This window comes from Triticum aestivum, chromosome 6A, assembly GCF_018294505.1.
Source record: "Triticum aestivum cultivar Chinese Spring chromosome 6A, IWGSC CS RefSeq v2.1, whole genome shotgun sequence".
Taxonomy (NCBI): domain Eukaryota; kingdom Viridiplantae; phylum Streptophyta; class Magnoliopsida; order Poales; family Poaceae; genus Triticum; species Triticum aestivum.
In genome coordinates, this window is record NC_057809.1 from 255372898 (window position 1) to 255394442 (window position 21545).

General features: G+C 49.7%; 1 protein-coding gene across 9 annotated transcripts in view; it reads left to right on the top strand.

Moving 5' to 3' along the window:
- Positions 1–15139, top strand: part of LOC123127392 (serine/threonine-protein kinase EDR1) — a 35815-nt gene extending 20676 nt beyond the window's left edge. For 4 of the 9 annotated variants that reach the window (XM_044547074.1, XM_044547075.1, XM_044547081.1 and 1 more), the window contains 7 exons: positions 4995–5091; positions 5280–5580; positions 5738–5959; positions 6134–6290; positions 6396–6684; positions 6765–6837; positions 14787–15139. In XM_044547074.1, coding sequence (XP_044403009.1) covers positions 4995–5091; positions 5280–5580; positions 5738–5959; positions 6134–6290; positions 6396–6684; positions 6765–6837; positions 14787–14869 — 1222 coding nt within the window. In that variant the 3' untranslated portion in view covers positions 14870–15139. The other 5 variants (XM_044547079.1, XM_044547080.1, XM_044547076.1 and 2 more) reach the window with 5 other exon arrangements.
- Positions 15140–21545: the final 6406 nt, after the last annotated feature.

Sequence of the window (21545 nt, forward strand, 5' to 3'; positions counted from 1 at the left end):
CGTCGATCCTCTCCTTTGGCCTCCGTGGAGGATATTTCCTTCTTGACTTTTCTTGAAACACCTATCACTCTAGTTTCCCCACAGTAGCCTAGTTTGGGGGTCGAAGGTCCATTCCCTGAGCTGGGGTCGGGGTCGATCGACCTAGATTGAGGGCCAGGAATGATGTGGGGTCAAGCTGGGCTAGTTGTTGGATCGCAACCACAATCGATGAATGTTTATCCTAAACAGTGTGCAAAGTTCACGTTGATTTACCAGGCAATCCACCGCATTGTACGCCGCTCCACTGGTTTCCTCAAGTCCGTTGTCCGCAACTCCGCCTTCGAGCCATCAAACTATATACTACGGTATACATCTCTCCCATCTTGCCATTGCTGGATACGTCGTGAGCCAGCAAGGTCTCATTACGCAACTGCCCTACTACGTTCGGTTGTAGTTGCCGCCGCCGTTTGAGAATCTCCCACAACACCTGCTGATGTAGGGAAAAACCCTAGTTCATGATCTTTTCACACTTGGAGGTGAGGAAAGGATCAAATCAAGAGAAGAACACAAGATGAACATTCAGTTGACAAAGATCGAATCACTCATGTGCTAAATCCACATACACACGAGGGATACAAAGGTCCAAATCCAACACAAGAAGTTTAAGAGGAACTAGTTCATCCCAATCATTAGAGGAATTGAGGGCTTGATATCCAAGAGGATCTTCCCTAGAAGGGGTCTTGAATCCACTAGGGGATCTTCTCACATGGAGGCCTTGATCTCCATGGGAGAGGGTAGTGAATGAGCAAAGCTCTATCTCAAATCTGAGCTAATCCTTTGTTGACCCTAGTTTGTCCAAGTGAAGGGGTATCTCTATACCTACTAATAAAAGAAATTAGTATTCTTAGTCCGTTTTGCTATTTTATAGAAAACCCCCTAATGTTTTCTGACATTAAACCCGCAGTACATATCAAATGTTTTTTAAAATACTCATATTGTTAGAGTACGTAATGGGCCTAATGGCCTAGGCTGGCGGTATAGCCCGTTAGTCCTAGGGTTAATTAGAGATAAGGGTCGCTTGCTTAGGGGTCAAGTAAGCCTTGCTTGGGACTCAAGTAAACCTCTCTATATAAAGAGAGGAGATGTATCAATCTAATCAAGCAAGAATTAAGAAGGAAATCCCTTCCATCTTGCCCGGCCTTGGGCAAAAGGCCCCCGGCCGGCCCTCTCGCGCCCTCCTTCTAGCAGCGCCATAACAATTTGAAAAGGGAGGAGAAGGTGGGGAAAGCTAGATCCACCTGCAACACTTCGAATCCATGGATCAAAATCAACAAAACAACATCATAACCAACAAATCACAAAAGTTTTGGTGGGGCTATTTTTGTGGGGATTTTCGAAATTGGGCAAAAACACACAAAATTGGGGCTAGAAAATAGAGAGAAGTACTCTTAAGGTGTGAATCAACCTTGCTCTGATATCAAGATGATGTAGGGCAAAACCCTAGTTCATGATGTTTTCACACTTGGAGGCGGGGAAAGAAGCAAATCAAGAGAAGAACACAAGATGAACACTCAATTGACAAAGATCCAATCACACATGTGCTAAATCCATATACACACAAAGAGGGATACAAAGGTCCAAATCCAACACAAGAAGGTAAAGAGGAACTAGTTCACCCCAATCCTTAGAGGAATTGAGGGCTTGATATCCAAGAGGATCTTCCCTAGAAGGGGTCTTGATCCACTAGGGGATCTTCTTACATGGAGGCCTTGATCTCCATGGGAGAGGGTAGTGGATGAGCAAAGCTCTATCTCAAATCTGAGCTAATCCTTTGCTGACCCTAGTTCGTCCAAGTGAAGGGGTATATATAGTCTAGGGAGAGAGAGGGGGATACATGGGTGTAAACCTGAGTGGCTGCGCACAGTCAGGCATCGGACGTCCGGTGGCTCGCGTGGATCCTCTCCGCCTCCAGCACCACCTCTTCTCCTACCTGCGCAGCAGCACCAAGCTCAGCAGCAGCAGAATCAGCAACTGAGGCACCAGCAGCCAACTTCACCGCCCCTCTTCCTCAGCTCAGCCGCTTCTCCCGGTCCCACTCGCTCACCCAGCAGCAGCACCTCCGCCTCATGCGCGTGCGCAGCTCGCAGGCAGCCGCTTGTCTCCACCACGCAGCTCGCTGCCGATTTCCCCACCGGACCTCGCCGCCTCGAGGGCGACTCTACCGCCGTCGCCTTCCTCCCTCAACCTCGCTCTCCAATACCATTTAGTTGAGAGAGGAAAGCACCTGGTGGCTGCTCGATCTCGTGTGAAGTGGCGCCCATGATGAGACAACGTCTCCTCTTCTAGGTTAGTGAATGGGCTTGGGCCTTTTGGGCCAGACTGGAACATGGGCCCACATACGACATATTTACTTCTCCAATAGTAGTTTGTGTCTTGTGTGTAACTCACCTTTTTTCTTTGATGCATGTTTGGTCAAAATGAGAAATAAGAGATATTGGGAAAGTAAATGTAATAGCATCGAGAAATAATCGCAATATCCACAATATTGTGATATGAATAAGAGATAATAGCTTGCTACTTGAGTGAAATTGCATTGGAGCACACAGCGACCACACCCACCGGATCTGCCCCATTCATGTGCCTCAGGATTCACACCATTATATTAGACAGTCTGTATTAGGAGATTATGAACCATGTATGTCACATAATATAGGCTTGTATTCGATATCCTTTTCGGACTGACGTTGTCAGTGAGCACAGACCTCAACCACCAGCGCCCAAAAACCTAATCAATGCACCCACGCCGCACCTTCTCTTCACAAAGCCATCTTCCCCTGGACGCCCATTCTCCCCTACCATCAACTGACACTGCTCATGTTCTTCTCTCCACTTTTCTGTTTCCTCTTTTCACTCCTGGTCTTCTCCTTCGGCGATGTGGGAAAAAAAGCTAGGAGGAACAAGGAAGACTATGTCGCCGACGGGGAGCAATGTTGAGGAAGAACGAGGTAGCCGTCCGAGCTTGCTGCGTCCCGTGCGGACACAGCCAATGACACGATGTCCGCCCTAGCCACTGACACCAAGTCCCGCGACCAGCGAGAAATGCAATCGCCGTTCTAGCTTGTCGTGTCCTGCGTGACAGCGGCCAGCGACACCGCGTCTTCCCAGGTCGCCAGCACCATGGCCTTCGTTCCTGCTGCCAGCGGTACTACTCCAATGGTCGCCGTCGAGCTCGGCATGGCACCGCGTCTTTCCAGGTCGCCGGCACCATGGCCTTCATTCCTGCAGCCACCAGATGCTTGTACGTCATCCACGTCTCGGTTGTCCCCATTGACGTCGAGCTCGGCATGGACGTGCTCCGCCTCAGCAACCGTGCCTGCAGCCAGCGGTACTGCATCGAGGTCGCGGGCTTCATGCTTGTGGCCTGCGTCCTTGACCTGAGCTTTGCGCGTGGTCGACGTCCCTTGACCTGTTCCCACTTGATGGCCACGAACTTTTACTCCAACCCATCTCAGCCTGAGCTTCCTCGCATGGGACATGACAGAGTTGTGGGGCCGAAATAAATGTGATTCATTGTTCTTACTATGTTGTATATTTCTCGTATTGGTTGGAGGGAAAAGTAAACTGCATTAACTGTATTCATCCCAAGACAATAATGGACGTGCAGATTTCAGAGGGGTGCAGACCCGAGTGCTCCACGTCCCCTCCGCTGCTTGAGTCTATATTTTAAAAATTATGGCTCTTACTTTGAAGGAGGAGAGAGATTGTGAAAACTCTGAGTACAGGGTTTACCTATTATTAATTTTTGTTTGTTATATTATGCTTTTTAATGTTCACGACAACCATACAAATGGAAAATATATTAAGAGTTCTTGTAAAAAAGGCCCGCCTTATTGTCTTTGCCCCGGGCGCCCAATATGTCAGGACTGGCACAGGCTCCCTGGTGATGTTTGACGGTGTTACACCGACTTTGTCACCGACATGTGTATTCACATTTGTGGTCTTTGTCTTTGGGGCGTCCTCTGTAGCAAGATCCCTTGTCCGCTGTGCCAATGTTGCCTATGTGGAGTCTTCACCACCGGTTCTTGTCCCGGGTGCTGATCCAGCAGCTGTGAGGCTTCCAATGTTGCTGATGATGCTACAGTTGCTGCCTATGATTAGAAGGTGTCTGACTACCAGGTGGCTCTACTCTTATCATGATGAGCTGACGCCTAAACTATACTTAGTGGTTTGATGATGATGCACGGTCTGTGGCTGTCCTCTGTGCTGGTGTCGTGCCTCAGTTTTATTCTGATGTTGTGGATTTCTCTACGGCCTTCAAGATGTTGCTCTACTCTTATCATGACGAGCTGACGCCTATACTATACTTAGTGGTTTGATGATGATGCATGGTCTGTGGCTGTCCTCTGTGCTGGTGTCTTGCCTCAGTTTTATTCTGAGGCTGTGGGTTTCTCTACGGTCTTCAAGATGTGGGTCACCTTTGTCAGCTTTATCAGCCCTTGGGTGATGCTTACACAGCGGGATAATACATGAAAAGTGTATGCAACTAATAAAAACATCTAAGGCAGAGAAGACCAGTTAGGAGAGGAAGAGGGAAAAAGAGGAGGAGAATGACATGGTTGGTGTGTAGATTCTTAGTCAGGCATGCAAAGCAACAGTTGGACCTATTTGAATGACTGATAAAAGTCTAGTTTTAGGTTGATATATTTGGTTCGTGCCCAAATCCACAATACCGTCTTTTGACCATGAGCAACAATTTGGTTCTCAATGGATGATTGCCAAATTTTAGGCACGCCTATGCTTCCTTTGTTCATGCTATGTCTAGTGTATTACTTTGCCAATATGACCACACCAAACCTTTGTTAGCCAACTTTTTAGTAGGGTTTGCTTGTGCTGTGTAGTTTTGAAGTTCCTGAACTTATTTGCACTCTTGCAAATTTAAGGATTTCTACGCAACTTCATCTTTTCAGATTTTTGATCTCTGGGTTGACATAGTATATTGTTTTGCTTGTCTTCAGGGCAGTTAAAGAAATGAGTGAAAGCATGAGGAAAAATCGCCATTCAAGGGCACATAATGATGGTAGTCCAGGACATTCAAATGATTCACAGAGAAAAGTATGCTTTTGTTCTTTTAATTGTTGACATATCTTTTACTAAAATTTCAGTGATCTCAGCACAATCTGCTTCTTTTCAAGAAAATGTTCTCTTTTTACTCAGTAAATACACTTGATAGTTTGTCGGAGTGGCTCTAAATTACTAAGTTTGGTGGTTGACAATTGCAATTGGTTCCTTGTTATATATAGGAGGAATCAGTAGGTGACCTCAACGATGATGAGGTGTCAGTAAGAGAACCAAATGTTCAGGAGGGTTCAAGAAGGCACATTATTACTCAGAAGGCATTGTCATTACCTTCATCACCGCATCGGTTAGGTAACCATGGTTCTAATCTTAGAGAGCCAGCTGACTTCCTTACAGCAGAAGATCTGATGTCCACTTGGAATAAAGCATTGCAATCTTCACCATTTCTGAACAAGCCATTATTGCCTTTTGAAGAATGGCATATTGGGTTCTCAGAGATTGCTGTTGGCACTCGTGTTGGAATAGGCAAGTACTATGTCTCAACCATCGGGCTATATTCGAGTAATTTTTATGAACTTGCTAGACAAACGGGATGTTTTGAATGTAATAGATGTTCTTGAAACTGAATTTCTCTAGAGACGTTTCTATTATTTAAAGCTAATGCTCATGTTTATCCTTTTAGGTTTTTTTGGGGAAGTTTTCCGTGGCATCTGGAATGGAACAGATGTAGCTATAAAAGTATTTCTGGAGCAAGATTTAACAATGGAGAATATGGAAGATTTCTGCAATGAGATCTCCATACTTAGGTTTTCATATAGCTTTGCTGCAATTTCTGTTATTCTAGCAGTTCTGTTCTCTTATTATTTCCTTTTTCTTATTTTCAGCCGTCTCCGACATCCCAATGGTATTTCCTGTACAATCACTATATAGCAGTTTCAATTTGTTTGTTTGCAGTTTTGGTTTCATTTTCTGTGCTGATCTTACTGGTCTGACTGTTTGAAAGTGTTATTTTCTATTCATGCAAGACCTGATGTAATTCAAGGTCTTCTGACAATGATTATGTTGTGCTGGACTGCAGTCATATTGTTCCTTGGTGCATGTATGAAGCCTCCTCACTTATCCCTAGTCACTGAATATATGGAAATGGGTTCCTTGTACTATTTGATTCACACAAGTGGCCAGAAAAGTAAGATCAGTTGGCGAAGGAGGCTAAAAATGCTCCGTGATATCTGTAGGTGAGCAGATACACTTGTTTATCGCTAGCATTTGATTTTCTGGAGTACCTGATACATCTCCTTTTAGTTGTGTAAAATCTTCATCTGATTATTTGTTTGTACAAGGGGTCTTATGTGTATGCACCGTTTGAAGATAGTTCATCGTGATCTAAAGAGTGCGAATTGCCTTGTTAACAAGCACTGGACAGTCAAGTTATGTGATTTTGGGCTCTCTCGGTTATTGTCGAATTCTGCAATGAGTGACAACTCATCTGCAGGCACTCCAGAGTGGATGGCTCCTGAGCTTATTCGTAACGAACCATTTACAGAAAAGTGTGATATCTTTAGCCTCGGAGTTATCATGTGGGAGCTTTGCACTCTGAGTAGGCCCTGGGCAGGAAAGCCGCCAGTTCAGGTAACCAACATACTTTGTACATCCCTTGCACCTCGTCACCAGATGTAAATCAACTCACACAAAGTGTTGTGTAATTTTAGGTTGTTTACTCTGTTGCGAACGAAGGGGCAAGATTGGAAATACCAGATGGACCTTTGGGTAGCTTGATAGCAGGTATGTTTAAGTTTATTTACGAAAAAAGGCTTTTGCCCTGCTTTATTATATATAAAGCAACGATCAACAACAACCCGGTACAAACGCATGCCAGCACAACACACGCACACACCCAAGGCAGGATACATAGGCGCTGAGCGCAACAACACTACCCCTAGCACTACAAGAGCAACCGGGGGCTTCAACCGCGAACACGCCACCGCGAAGAGATGAAGCCGCATACGACGAACCGTGGGCTCCAAGGCGGTGCCTTCAGGAAGGTTACAACACCGGATTTTGCACTTGTAGTCGACCAACATTTGGCTACAGCAATTCTTCTTTATAAATGGACAAAAGCCATTTCCTTAAAAGCTATAGAAGAGACAGATTAAACCTCATAGGGCTCGTCCCATACTTCCAGCTCTAGAATATACTGGTAATTAGTATGTGCAGAAGCACATTAAATATGTATGAAGGGTACAATAAATGGCAGCCTAGTGCATGTAGCTCCCGCTTGCGCAGGGTACGGCCAAGGGTCCGACCACTTTGGGTCTATTGTACGCAGCCTTTCCCTACATTTCTGCAAGAGGCTGTTTCCAGGACTTGAACCCATGACCTCATGGTCACCTCATGGTCACAAGGCAGCAGCTTTACCACTGTGCCAAGACTCCGTATGAAGGGTACAATACAACTTAAAATTGGTAATCTTCTAAAAGCAAAAAATATGATATGGAGAAATAAAGGCATATACAAACAAAGATCTAGTACTCATACTTGAAACTACTACATGATACGTGCGAAGATCAAGAGAGGAGCAGCATTTGGAGAAAGCTACAGGCTGCAGGCGGCAGATTCTCTGTTGATGGGTCCCAGGTTCATCCATAGCCTTAAGATATATTGTGTATGTCACTTGCGAATCCTGTATTTCAGATGCATGTCAGGCCCTCCTATGCTCTCTGAATCTCATGTACCTGTTCATTGTCCGACAACAGCCGTAGACCTTCAGATCCTCATCGCGTGGCTGGAGTGTAGTCATAAAGCGGTACGCAGAGTCACTTAAGCCGTCGTCTGAGCAACGTCCGATCTCCATCTGCTGGCTATGATCAAATAACTGTAGCATGCGCACTTGCTGTACCTGTTCATGTCGCTGTCGGGCTGCTTTTACCTTCAGTGAACTTTTCCTCTTTATAAAGACCTCAGATCCCATCGGGAGAGGCATCAAATGTAAACTGGGTTGTAACCCTAGCCGCCACTGGAGTGGTTGGCCTACTTTCCTCTTCTTGTAAGAAGCCTAGCGAGTTTCCTCTGAAATCAAGCAAGAATTCCTCTGAAATTCCATGTGTTTGTGTTCGTCAGTTAGTTAGATCTTAATAATTGGTAATCAGAGCATATGGTTCTCGGCGGCGTAGTGGATTTGGGGGAGTTTAGGAGCTTGCTCCGTTCCCAGATCCCGGTGGCGGCACGGCAACGGGTGGCACAGGCGGCGGTAGATTGCTCGAGTGCAGGCCTGGCTTGGGTAGTGGTTGCTTCAGAACTTCTCTGCAGCGGTAAAATCCCACCCACCCATCCTCTCCAGTGCACTGTTGGCGGTGGGCGCAGGCGGCGGTGTTCGGCGGTGGAAGAAACAGGAAGCGCAGGTCCGGTTGCCACTTGTGGTTGTAAAATCCCTCCCTCGCCCTCCCTGTTTGTGTTCTTTATTCTGTTCGGTGTGAAAGCTTCCTGCTTTCATAAACCCTGACAGAATCATGGCTCTCAACTCTAACTCCGCGGACACGGATCTCCTCGAGCTCAAGTCCCTCCAGTTAGATGTGCAAACACTCCAACAACAGCGAGCTGCAGATCGCCAAGAATTCATCGAGTTCACCCACTCGGTCAATCAAAATTTTGCTGTTTTGCAAAGCAGTTTTTCCAAAGTTTAGTCGAGTTTGGATGGTTTCTTCTCAAACCAACCGAATCTGGGCAAACGCCTACTGACTGAAGGCCCTCCAGGCACTCCTGAAAACCTACCAGTCCACAAAGATGCGGGGATTTCACCTGGACAAGGCAGCATCAACCGCACCTAAAGTCCATGGCCTGGTGACCACTGTAGTGCCTGATCCCACCACCAAGGAAAATCCAGCCGAGCTGGCTGCCAGACACCCATACAGTTGTGCATGGGTCATTTCTGATAGCCTCCTCACAGAATTTTGAAACCCACTTAGCATTTAGTGTTCTCTGACATAGAAGGGCATGTGTGCACCAAATACTGCTTCTTAATTGTAAATGACTTCTCATTTGCAATCTGAGAAGCTGCTATATACAAGGGGCATTGCTCATCTATGCAATGTGCTATCACCCTATCACTACAGTTTCTATGGTAGACAAAGTTTCTGTTTTGAGCAATGTGCAGGGTTAACTGGTACACATTTATGAAGCAAAGATGCTTCACAAATTGCTCCTCTGGATGAGCTTTGTCCTCATCAAACCATATCCTCTTCTTCATCTTCTTTGCTCTGCTTTTTCTACCATTGGGCAACACATATGCCAATGCCTCAGCACCGTCATCATCTTCCACACCAAGGTCTTGTGGTTTCTTGTCGTCATCAGATGATGGAATCCAGTCCTCCTCAAACATGTGTTCTATACTCCCATGTGAATTGCTTGTTGGGCCTTTTCGTTGTCTCTTGGCCGTTTTCTTCTTTCGTACATCTTGCCCTAGCTCATCCTCTTGTTTCTCTTCCTCCAATTCCTCCTCCTCTTCCTCCTCTACATCCTCTTCTTCACCTTGTGGCACATACAACTCATCATCCACCTCTAAGTCACACATTTTGTCAACATCTGTGTCCCCTTCAAAATGAAGTTCTGGGTCATTCCTCTGTCTTCTTATCTCCACAAGCTTAGCTATGATATCACCATATTCTATCAGATCATCATCATCACTGTCCTCTTCATTGTCCATCACTGCAGCTTTCCTTTTCAAACAAGTCTCCTTCAGTCTTTCTTTCTTGTTCTTCCTAAACATTTAAATTTCCAGAGCCAACAACACTACCTCCTGCTAGATCCTGCGATCATGCCATTCCCCTGACCCCATATGCTAAAATCATCAACCAAAGAGCTAACAGACTTCCACACCACCAAAAAGATGCCCTGGAAGAAATTATCAACAACATGATGCTGAGACACATCATCCAACACAGTTCCAGTCCTTATTCATCTCCTGCTATATTAGTCAAAAAGAAGGATGCGACTTGAAGACTTCGCAATGACTACAGGAAGCTGAATGCTATGACAATCAAGAATAAATATCCTATTCCTGTCATTGAAGATCTCCTAGATGAACTGCATGGGGCAAAATATTTTTCCAAAATAGATCTCAAGAGTGGGTATCACCAAATTAGAATGAAGCCTGAGGACATTGAGAAAACAGCTTTCTCCACTCACATGGGCCACTATGAGTATATTGTCACGCCCTTTGAGTTGACAAATGCACCTGCCACTTTCCAATCCCTCATGAACTATTTATTTGCCAAGTATCACAGAAAATTTGTGGTTGTGTTCTTTGATGTTATTCTGATTTTTAGTGAAACTTTGGAAGGGCATAAAGAGCACCTCAGAGAAGTATTCAGAGTGCTGAGAGAAAACCATCTCTCTGTAAGGGCATGTATAATGGTTGATAAGATAGTCTTATCTTAAGTTTTGCATGTAATTTAGAGATGACAAAAAGTATGTCTACAATGGGTTATATCTTAGCCTTATCTTCAATAACTAGCAATTCCTTAAAACATGGTGAGACAACTTGTGCTAAGAGATCATCTCTTGTCTTATCTTAAATAAGAGAAGACAAGTCTTTTCTTACGAGTTCTCTTTCCTCCACCTCATCATTTATCCTACGTGTCACTCCTAAGATAGCACCATTGTACATGCCCTAACTTAGCCAAGTGCACTTTTGGACAAACTAGTGTGGAATACCTGGGCCACATCATCACTGCTGAAGGTGTAGCAACAGACCCTGCTAAGATTGAGGCCGTCACTAACTGGCCTGCTCCTACCAACATCACTGAACAAAGGGGATTTTTAGGGCTTGCAGGCTACTACAGGAGGTTTATACAGGGTTATGGAGTTGTGGGCAGGCGTCTCTTTGATGCTCTAAAAAAGGGCAACTTTCACTGGTCTACCACTCAAGAACAAGCATTCCAGGACCTTAAATTTAGACTAATAGATGCCCCTGTCTTGGCCCTCCCTAACTTTTCCAAGCCTTTCATCTTGGAACCAGATGCTAGTGGCTATGGTTTAGGTGCTGTCCTCATGTAGGAAGGAAGGCCCATTGCTTATATGAGCAAATCTCTTGTCCCTAAAGCCCAGACCATGAGCACTTATGACAAGGAAACTATGGCAATTATGGAAGCTTTAAAAGAATGGAAACATTATTTTGCCAGCTCTTCCCTGATCATCAGAACAGACCAACAGAGTCTCAAATAAATCCATGAGCAGAAACTTACACAAGGCATCCAACACAAGTTACTGGTCAAACTCCTGGGCTACAACTACACAATTGAGTACAAGGGAAGAGAAAACAGAGCAGCTGATGCACTCTCTAGAGTGAGACACTGCTTGAGCTCTTTAGCTGCTAGTTCTATTGTTCCCTTGTGGATCACTGAAGTTGTCAAATCTTATTCCATGGACCCCAAGTACAAGGCCATCATTACTGAGCTGGCACTTGATCCCCATGCTCATCCTAATTACACATTCCAACATGGCATCCTCAGATTTAAGAACGAAATTGTGATTGGCAACAACACTTCCCTCAGACAGGATTTAATCTAGACATTCCATAAGTCTGAACTTGGAGGACACTCTGGAGAAAGAGCAACTTACCAGAGAATACACTTGCTATGTCACTGGTCTGGTCTGCAACAAGATGTGATTGCATATGTTAAAGCATGCCCTGTTTGCCAGCTCAATAAATCTGAAAATACCACATATTCTGGCCTTTTACAGCCCTTGCCAATTCCTGACTTTGCCTGGTGCCACATAAGCATGGACTTTGTGGAAGGTCTGCCAATGTTTGAAAACAAAAACCTTATACTGGTGGTTGTTGACAGTTTCACTAAATATGCCCATTTCCTCTCTATGAAGCACCCTATCACTGTTCAATCTGTTGCCAGACGAGTAAATTGCAGGAAACCACCACTTTGAAGGCTAGGTTTGCAAAAAACACTACGTTACATTTCTTTTTGCAGAAAACACCACATCTTGTGTAATCTTTTTGCAAAAACCATTGATCGGCGGATCTTGCTCTGTAAAGTGAGATTATGACAGATGGGTCCCATTTTTCGCTAACATGGCATAACATTTTACCAAAGACAGCGCTAGACGGGTAAAAAAGCGAAAACACCCGCAAGTTTTTCCCCTGTGCTGCCCATGCCCTTGCCTTGTCCTGCCATCACAGTCAGCCGCCAGAGGAGAGAAGCCCCCCATCCCGCGCGCCGTCGCACGTAGCAGCCCGCCAGAGCTCCAACCCTCGACCTCGTCTGCCCTCTTCTCTCTCTCTCTCTCTCTCAACCGTCCTCCCAGTGCCGCCATCTCCCTCCTCCGGGCGAGGGTTGCCAGGGAGAAGACAAAGCCGGCGAACTGCATGCCGGCTGCTGCCTTCCTCGGCCTCGATGGCGTCGGTCACCACCATGCGCCAGCCGTCGCCGTGCTCACCTCCCAGCCCTGCAGCGCTCCCGCCTCTGCCTGGCCGCACCCACCGCAATGCCAGCCGAGCCACCGCCGCCCTGCTCCGCCGGCGCTCGCCGCCGCTCTGCCAGCCGCGCCGCTGCCGCCCTGCTCTGCCCGCCGCCGCCGCGCTCCGAGGAGGGAGATGGAGAGAGGAGGCTGTGCTCCGCGGCCACCGAGGATGCAGGAGAGAGGAAGATGCGGTGTCTCAGGCGAGGGAGTGGCTGCCCGGCCTCCTATGTGTCGGTGCCGGGCGGAGGATCTGGCGGGAGAGATGGGGATTGAAGGGAGTGGGCTAATTGCATGTTTTCTTTTTGATTCAGGGGTTTCTGTGGCAAAACTAATGGCTAGTTTGTAAATTCAGATAGAAGTGATCTGGCACGAAATGTTACGCCATGTAGGCAAAAAAGGGCCCCAACTGTCATAAGCGTGCTCAATGGAGCCAAATCCGCAGATCAGTGTTATTTGCAAAAAGATTACTGAAGACATGGTGTTTTCTGCAAAAAAACTGTATTGTAGTGTTTTTCGCAAACCTAACCTTCAAACTGGTTGTTTTCTGCAATTTACTCGTTGCCGGACAGTTTTCAGACCACATATTCAAACTCCATGGCCTCCCCAGTGTTATTGTAACTGACAGGGACAATTTTCACCAGTAACCCGTGGCAGAAACTTTTCAAATCACTGGGCATCAAGCTTCACATGAGTACTTCATACCACCCCCAGTCTGATGGGCAGACAGAAAGGGTTAACCAATACTTGGAAAATTACCTCGGTGCATGGCTTTCCAACAGCCTACTAAGTGGCACTCCTGGCTGGCACTAGCTGAATGGCGGTACAACACCACTTTCCACACCTCTCTGAAAATGACTCCTTTTCAGGCTCTATATGGTTTCCCACCCCCCATGGTTGCTGAATCCAGTCTGCCTGATTTTCTGTGTGAGGACTCACCTGACTTGCTGCTCAACAAGGACCTAGCTCACCAAGTGATCAAGCAAAATTTGCAGAAAGCACAAGAAAGAATGAAACACTTTGTTTACAAAAAGAGAAAAGAAAGGATCTTCCAGGAAGGTGATATGGTGTATCTCAAGATCCAACCATACAGACATACCTCTCTCAGTATCCATAGACATTTGAAACTACACTCCCAAGTACTATGGACCTTTCAGAATTCTCAAAAGAATGGGTAATCATGCTTATCAGTTCTGCCTGAAGGGTGCAAGCTTCATAACACATTCCATGCGAGTCAGCTCAAGCAACACATTGGTACACATGTCATTCCCACCCCCACCCGCCATTGGGAACAAGGGCAGATACAACTCCAACCTGAAGCTATCCTAGACAGAAAATTAATTCCTCGACCTGAAGGTGATATCTCTATTCCTGTGGTCAGATGGTTGGTGAAATGGCTCAATTTACCTGTAGAAGAAGCTGGCTGGGAGGATTCTGCATTTATCCAGAAAATCTTCCCACATTTCCAGCCTTCAGAACAAGTCTGATCTTCACAGGGGGGGGGGGGGGGGTATTGTCAGGCCCTCTGCTCTCTGAATCTCCTGTACCTGTTCATCGTCCGACAACAGCCGTAGACCGTCATATCCTCATCGCGTGGCTGGAGTGTAGTCCGAAGCGGTACACAGTTACTTAAACCGTCATCTGAGCATCGTCCGATCTCCATCCGTGGGCTATGATCAAATCACTGTAGCACACGCACTTACTGTACGTGTTCATGTCGCTGTCAGGCTGCTTTTACCTTCAGTAAACTTTTCCTCTTTATAAAGACCTCAGATCCCATCGGGAGAGGCATCGAATGTAAACTGGGTTGTAACCCTAGCCGCCACTGGAGTGGTTGGCCTACTTTCCTCATCTTGTAAGAACCCTAGCGAGTTTCCTCTGAAATCAAGCAAGAATTCCTCTGAAATTCCATGTGTTTGTTTTTGTCAGTTAGTTAGAGCCTGACAATACATAGGATCCAACTGTTCCAGTTGCTCCCAACCGTGAACCGTCGGATTGAAATTCCAGTGGCTGTTATTGGTCCATATTGGTGCACTACGTAGGATTGTAGATATAGTTATACTTGTCCCGCGGTGGAATCCTAGTTAAACAAAATAGTTGCTGTGCTATTATTCAAATGGTATGTGTTGGCAACCTGCATACATCTATTTCCAAATCTGCTTATTTTTGAAATATATCCAAACATACAAAATTCAGTGATACCTAAGCTCTGGTCAAGAACTTGATGTTGACCGTGTGAAACATGTTGCAATTTTGTTTGGTAGATTGCTGGACAGAACCGGAGAAGCGACCAAGCTGCCAGGAGATCCTGACCCGTTTGCTTGATTGCGAGTACACCTTATGTTGAGCTATTTTAGCGCTAGTATGTATAGCGGCTAGAGGCAACACATTGGTTCGGTTTATACATCATTTCTTTTCCCCTCTTTCACCATTTTGACATCTTTGAGATGTAAATTATCAAACTGCAGTATAATAATAAGAACTTCTCATAGCATCCTGAATATTACACCATTGTCCTGGATTAAGCAATTTCCATTATAGTCGTGTATTTCTTTGTTCATGTGATGGAAATGCTTATGGGATGTACCATTTGTCTAATATAAGTTTGACATAGCTATTATGTATTGTTACAGTTTAAATTTATCTGGGTGGGGAACTGGGAGAACTAGATGATACCCCGCGCGCTGCAGCGGGACTTATGCTTCTCAATTGATGCAAAGTGAATTGAAATATCATGTGATAATTGAAGTGCTTGCTGACACCATATGCCTTCTAAATTAATTGAAGAAATTTGAAGATCATATTGCTCTTGAATTTTTGTTAGTGAAAAACCATGAAGAACAAAATCATACCCTTAGTTGCGCCATTCCATTGCACAATAGTACAATATGTGCACAAAGATCCATTACAATGGATTATTACCCGACAACCCAGAGTACACAGTATTCTTTGCGAGAATGGGTTCTTCCTGCTTAATCTGCAACAGAAAAAGGCAGCTATTGAAAATTTGAAATCTGACTGAATATGAAAAGAATGAACCGATGGAGGATAGCAAGATTTAATTATACATGTCAGATTAGAACGCTGCAAGCTAGATTCAAATTAACAATGGCAAGGAAAGCTCATTACTACATGACCATATTTTTCAGAATTTAGAATAACAAAATTGTAATTCTTATACCACTAATTTTTCCATAATAATCGAATAAGAGTAAAACAACAAATACATGTAAAGTTGAGACTTCTATAAAAGATCCTAGGAATATTTTTTTTTACTGGAAGATCCTAGGAATATTGATTTGATATAGTTAAACCGAACATGTTATGGCCGGTTTAGCTAGGCCCACTGGGCAATCTTAGCCCACAAGTTATCTTAGGTTAATTCTTATACAAGTTATCTTAGATTAATTTTTCTGCAAGTTATCTAGGTTATAAATATAGGCTGTAAGACTCTTTTTGGAATTAAGCAATAAGAAGATTATCTCTATTGCCCGGCTCCCAGAGGAGCCGGAACCCTAGCCGCCCCCTGCCTCTTGCGCTGCCGCCGCCATCCTCCTCTCCCGCAACGGCGCCCAGCCGCCGGCGCGGCCGCTCATCGCCACGCCCAGCCCCCTCCTTCCCCTACTGCCTACGGCCAAGACCGAGCAGAACCCTAGCTCCTAACACCTTGGTATCAGGTACCCGAGTTTCGACCATGTCTTCACCGCCTCCAAACCCGCAGCCGCCGCTGCCCAACGCCTCCCCCACCGCCGCTGCCACCAGTTCCACCAACGTCGCCGCTGCCTCGCCGGGCACCACGGCCTCCCTATCGGCGCCAATCCCCCCGCACCCGGCATCACGCCGGGCCAGGGCCAGCCACAAACCCCCCTCCAGCAACCACCGCCGTCGCCTCCCCCAGCGCCGCCGCAGTTCACACCGGAGGCCATGGCTGGCGTGCTCAACGACCTGGTCGTCGCGGTCCAGGGCCTCCGCCTTTACTTGGCGGGCCCGTACGGGCCGCCTCCACCGCTTCATCCGGCCGCATCCGTGAGCCAGCAGGCGCTGCCATGGTACTCAGTACCGGTGGCCACCACCGGCGGCTACCCGGCGCTTTCCCCACCGGCGGCTTCGACGCCGCCTTGGCCGCAGTGGCCGACGCCGTTCGCGGCGCCAACCGCGCCGCCCGCCACCACCCAGGGACCACAGTGGCCGACCCGGGCCCCGCCGCCCGCGCCGTCCCTCACCGCGCCATTCCTCCCGGCGGCAACGGTGCAGGTTCCACTACCGCCCCCGCCCAACCCTAGCCTGGGTCGGTCCTCGCCGAGCGGCCTTTCGATCCAGGAGGTCCGTTTCCCTTCGTCACCGTCGCCACTTCCTGACTGGCTCCACGGGCCGCCGTCAGCTTCCACGGAGGCCCGGCCGCCGTCAGGGTTCCAGTTGCAGCCCGAGGCGTCGAGAGCCACAGGGGACTACGCCGGCCCTTCCACCCTGGACCGAGCTAAGTCATCAGCCCTCCGTGCCGCCGAGGCAGTGGGCCAGGGTGCGCCACACCAGCAGCCGCCCCGGTTCGCAAAGATCGACTTCGCCACGTACGACGGTTCAGACGACCCGCTTAACTGGCTCAACTAGTGTGACCAGTTCTTCCGTGGACAGCGCACGCCCGCGTCGGAGCGCACTTGGCTGGCTTCCTACCATCTCCGCGGGGCCGCCCAGACATGGTACTACGCCCTCGAGCAGGACGAGGGCGGCATGCCACCGTGGGATCGCTTCTGCGAGCTATGTCTTCTTCGATTCGGACCACCGGTACGCGGGAGCCGCTTGGCCGAGTTGGGCCGCCTACCGTTCACCTCCACGGTGCAGGATTTCGCCGACCGATTCCAGGCACTAGCATGCCACGTGCCTGGTGTGACGGCCTTACAGCGGGCGGAGCTCTTCGTCGGCGGCCTTCCCGACCACATCCGCGTGGACGTCGAGATGAAGGGGCCATAAGACCTTCAGACGGCCATGTACTACGCCCGCGTGTTCGAGCGCCGCGCGGTGGCCATCCAGCAGGAATCACCGTCCCGGACCGCCGGGTTGCTACCCGGGCCGGATTCCGCGCAGGGTCGGCCTGCGCAGGCTACTGCGACACCCCTCGTCGCGACCGTGGAGCGGCAGTTTCGCCAGCTCACATCAGCCGAACTGCTCGAGCGTCATCGCCAAGGGTTATGCTTCAACTGCGATGAGCCCTACACGCCCGGCCATGCCTGCCCGCGACTCTTCTACCTGGAGGTTGCAGACTACATTCCGGAGGACACCGTCGCCGCCGACCTGGCCGCCCCAGCTATCGAGAAGGTGTTTGACGCTGGTTGATCGCCTCCAGGAGTTCCGCAAGCGCTTCCCCACCTACAGCTCGAGGACGAGCTGTTTGTGCAGGCAGGGAGAAGTGTTATGGCCGGTTTAGCTAGGCCCACTGGGCAATCTTAGCCCACAAGTTATCTTAGGTTAATTCTTATGCAAGTTATCTTAGGTTAATTCTTCTGCAAGTTATCTAGGTTATAAATATAGGCTGTAAGACTCTTTTTGGAATTAAGCAATAAGAAGATTATCTCTATTGCCCGGCTCCCAGAGGAGCCGGAACCCTAGCCGCCCCCTGCCTCTTGCGCCGCCGCCGCCATCCTCCTCTCCCGCGATGGCGCCTAGCCGCCGGCGCGGCTGCTCATCGCCGCGCCCAGCCCCCTCCTTCCCCTACTGCCTACGGCCAAGACCGGGCAGAACCCTAGCTCCTAACAGAACACGTGATGTAATGAGTGTAATACATCAGTAATTTAAGTTTGGTTAAATCTTGGTCCACATCAAAACTGAAAAGATAACACCTAGGAAAATTTGCAGTCAATCAAAATTTGCGCGATTGGAAGGTAATCACCTTGGGTGGTCAGGGGCCCAGGGCTGACATTGGCACAGTGGCATCCTCCATGAGGCGCTCTGCTTCCAGGGCGGCGACGGCGCCTTTGCCGGGGAAGCCGACAGCCGAACCCAGAAGACCCCGTCGTTGTGAGGAACACCTCCACGTCGCTTAGAGCATCTCCAGTCACGCCCCCAACAGGCCCTCCCCAGGCGTTTTTGCCGCGCCGGCGCCAAAAAATCGGCCCAGTCGCGCCCCCAGTAGCCCGTTTTTTGCCGGCTTAGGCCGGAACTGGCGCTGGCAGACCCGAGCCGAACCCGGCGCGTTGGGGGGCGCCTGGGGGCGCCGGCATAAGCAAAAAGAGGCGTGAGGCCGCTCTGTCGGCGAGTCGAGAGCCTCTTCCCGCTTTCCCCCCACTTCTCTCTCATTCTCTCCATTCCTCCCACCAACCTCCCTCCTGCTCGCCTCCCAGCCGGCTGCCATGCCGCCGAAGAAGTACGTGATCCCTCGCGCCGCGACAACTGCGACCACCACCGTTGCCCAGCCGAAGCAGAGGAAGCCGAGGGCGCCATCGTCCAAGCCATCGGGCATGCCGAATGCCGATTGGAGGACGGAAGTTCTACGCCGGGAGGCTGTCACCGCTGACCGGCGGAACAGGGCCATTGCCAAGAAGGCTCGGGACAACGCGACGCATGTGGCTGCAGCTGCGGCGGATCAAGCCGATGTCGAGGCGGCTCGCGTGGGGATGATGAATCCACTCGGCGGCCACGCCCAGTACGCGCTCTGGAGCCAGCAAGGCGTCGGCTCTCCGGCCAGCTTCTTGTTGTCGCCGCAACCATGGGGATGCACGCCGTCGCCAGGCTACTCCGACGCATGGTGGGTTCAACCCCAACGCCACCTTCCCCCATGGACACTCGGCCCAGCGCACGCCCTCGCCTGCCTTCGCCGGTGTGCAGTACCCTCCGTACAACTACTCGCCATCGGCTTACGCGTCCTCCTCGACACCCCCTCTCCGCCGGGGCGCCTTGCCCTTCTCACAAGCTTCCACGTTGCACCTCGGCGACACCGACGAGACCGACGTCGACATGGACGACATCATTGCGGCAGGCTCAGTCGCGGCCGCCGCGTTCCCCGGGTTCGCTACCCAGGACGACACGGTGGACCTCAACGACGTCATGGACGGCGAGCTCGAGTACGGCGAGGAGGAGCTGGAGGAGCACGAGGAGGAGGAGGAGTCGGCGACTGTTCCGGCGAGGAGGCGCAAGAAGAAGGGGGCGGCCAGGACCGACGAGCCGCGCATCAAGTGGACGTCCAAGGAACAGGAATGCCTCGCAGAAGCGTGGAAAGTCGTCTGCCTCGACCCGACCACTGGCACGAACCAGAGCATCGAGACGTAATGGGAGCGCATCAAGGCCGAGTTCGACGAGTGCAAGCTCGTCGACCCCTACTTTAAAGGCGTCTACATGCAGCACGGGTCGAAGGCAATGGCGAACCATTGGGGGCTCATCTAGGCGGCGTGCAACAAATTGCATGGGATAGTCGAGGAGATCGCGGCTCGTCTAGAGAGCGGCGCCAACGTTGAGGATCAGGTATGGCATGCCGGTCTCCCGCTTCTCTTCGCTATGTGCGCCTGCCAACTGTTTGTTCCTCGGTGCAGCTGCTGCGCATGTTCGCCTTGTATCGCCTGGGCAACAACGACCAAGATTTCAAGTACCTCCACGTCTACAAGCGGATCGACAACTGCGAGAAGTGGGCGAAAGTCCGGCGCACCCTCGACAAGGCCAAGGAGACCTACAACCCGGATGCGCCGACGGCGGGCGCGTCAGAAGGGCGGCCGAACGACAACAAAGTGGCCAAGAAGGGGAAACACGCTGACGCAGCGACCGCGTGAGTGCAGGAGTCCATCGAACACTGCCTCGCCGACGCACAGGCCCGGGCCGCCCTGCGTGAAGAGAAGACCGAGGCGCGGTGGTCGGCGTTGATGACGAACAGCGCCGTCAAGCTCGAGCTGCTCTGGACCAACGTCGTCGTGAAGAAGAGGAACACCGACTTGGCTTTTCTAATGGGCGGGGCAGACATGCTCCAGAGCAACGACGAATAGCTCAAGGCGTGGTACATGGCGGAGCGCGGCCTAATCCTAAACCAGCTGACGACGACGGCGCCGCCAACTTTCGCGCCCACGCCGACGCCAAGCCCGAGTGTTGATGCCTCACGACACCCAGCAGCACCGAACCCGCGCCGACGCCGTCCAGCACAGAAGTAGCTCTGACACTGCCTAGCCCGCGCACGCCGACTACACCGACGCCGGAGGCCGACCCCGCCGAGTGATGCGTTGCGCACGCGTCCAGACTTGTGGCGCTCTTCTTTTGTACGCCGGACTATTTATCCGATCGCTGAACTGTGTCCTGTGATCGCCGGACTTGTGGCGTCTTTTGAGTGGGAACGACCAAGTTCGAAATTGCCGCGTCCTGGGGCCGGCGCCTGGGGGCGTGACTGCGAGCTAGGTCGCCCCCAGGGGCCAATCTAGCGCCGGTTCGCTTCTAAGCCGCTCTTTTTAGGCGTCCTGGGGGGCGGGGGCGGCTGGAGATGCTCTTACCCTATCAATTGTATGTTGGAGGCGCCTGCGCCGCGTCGGGGAAGCCGGCAGCCGGACCCAGAAGACCTCGTCGTTGTGAGGAACACCTCCACGCCGCTTACCCTATCATTTGTATGTTGGGGATCAATTCAGTGATGAAATCCAGAAACAAAATCGTTAGTCACAAAACACCCACTCAGGTTGACCACACCTAAATACGCTGCCTCTGTCCATGCATCATAAGTTCATAACAGGTCTGCTATTATAATTTGGGTGAAGGGCACGACAACAGTGGGTTCATGATAGCTTAGTGATTGCGGCATGGCTAACATGCGGAAGGTAGAGACAGGCAGACAACGGGAAGAGGAAGGAAGAGGGTGAAGAAAAGAGCAGTCGGCCAAATGCAAATTCTGAGTGGTAGATCAAGGACGAAATGGTAGATCCACGAAAATCAATGACCTGCGGCAACATGCACGGGACGGCAAAAGGAGGTGAGAGCGGAGGCCGGGTGCGCCGCAAGGCAGCCGGCAGTGTGCTCGGGGGAGTAATAATTTATGTTAGAGGAAATCGCTAGACGATGGACTC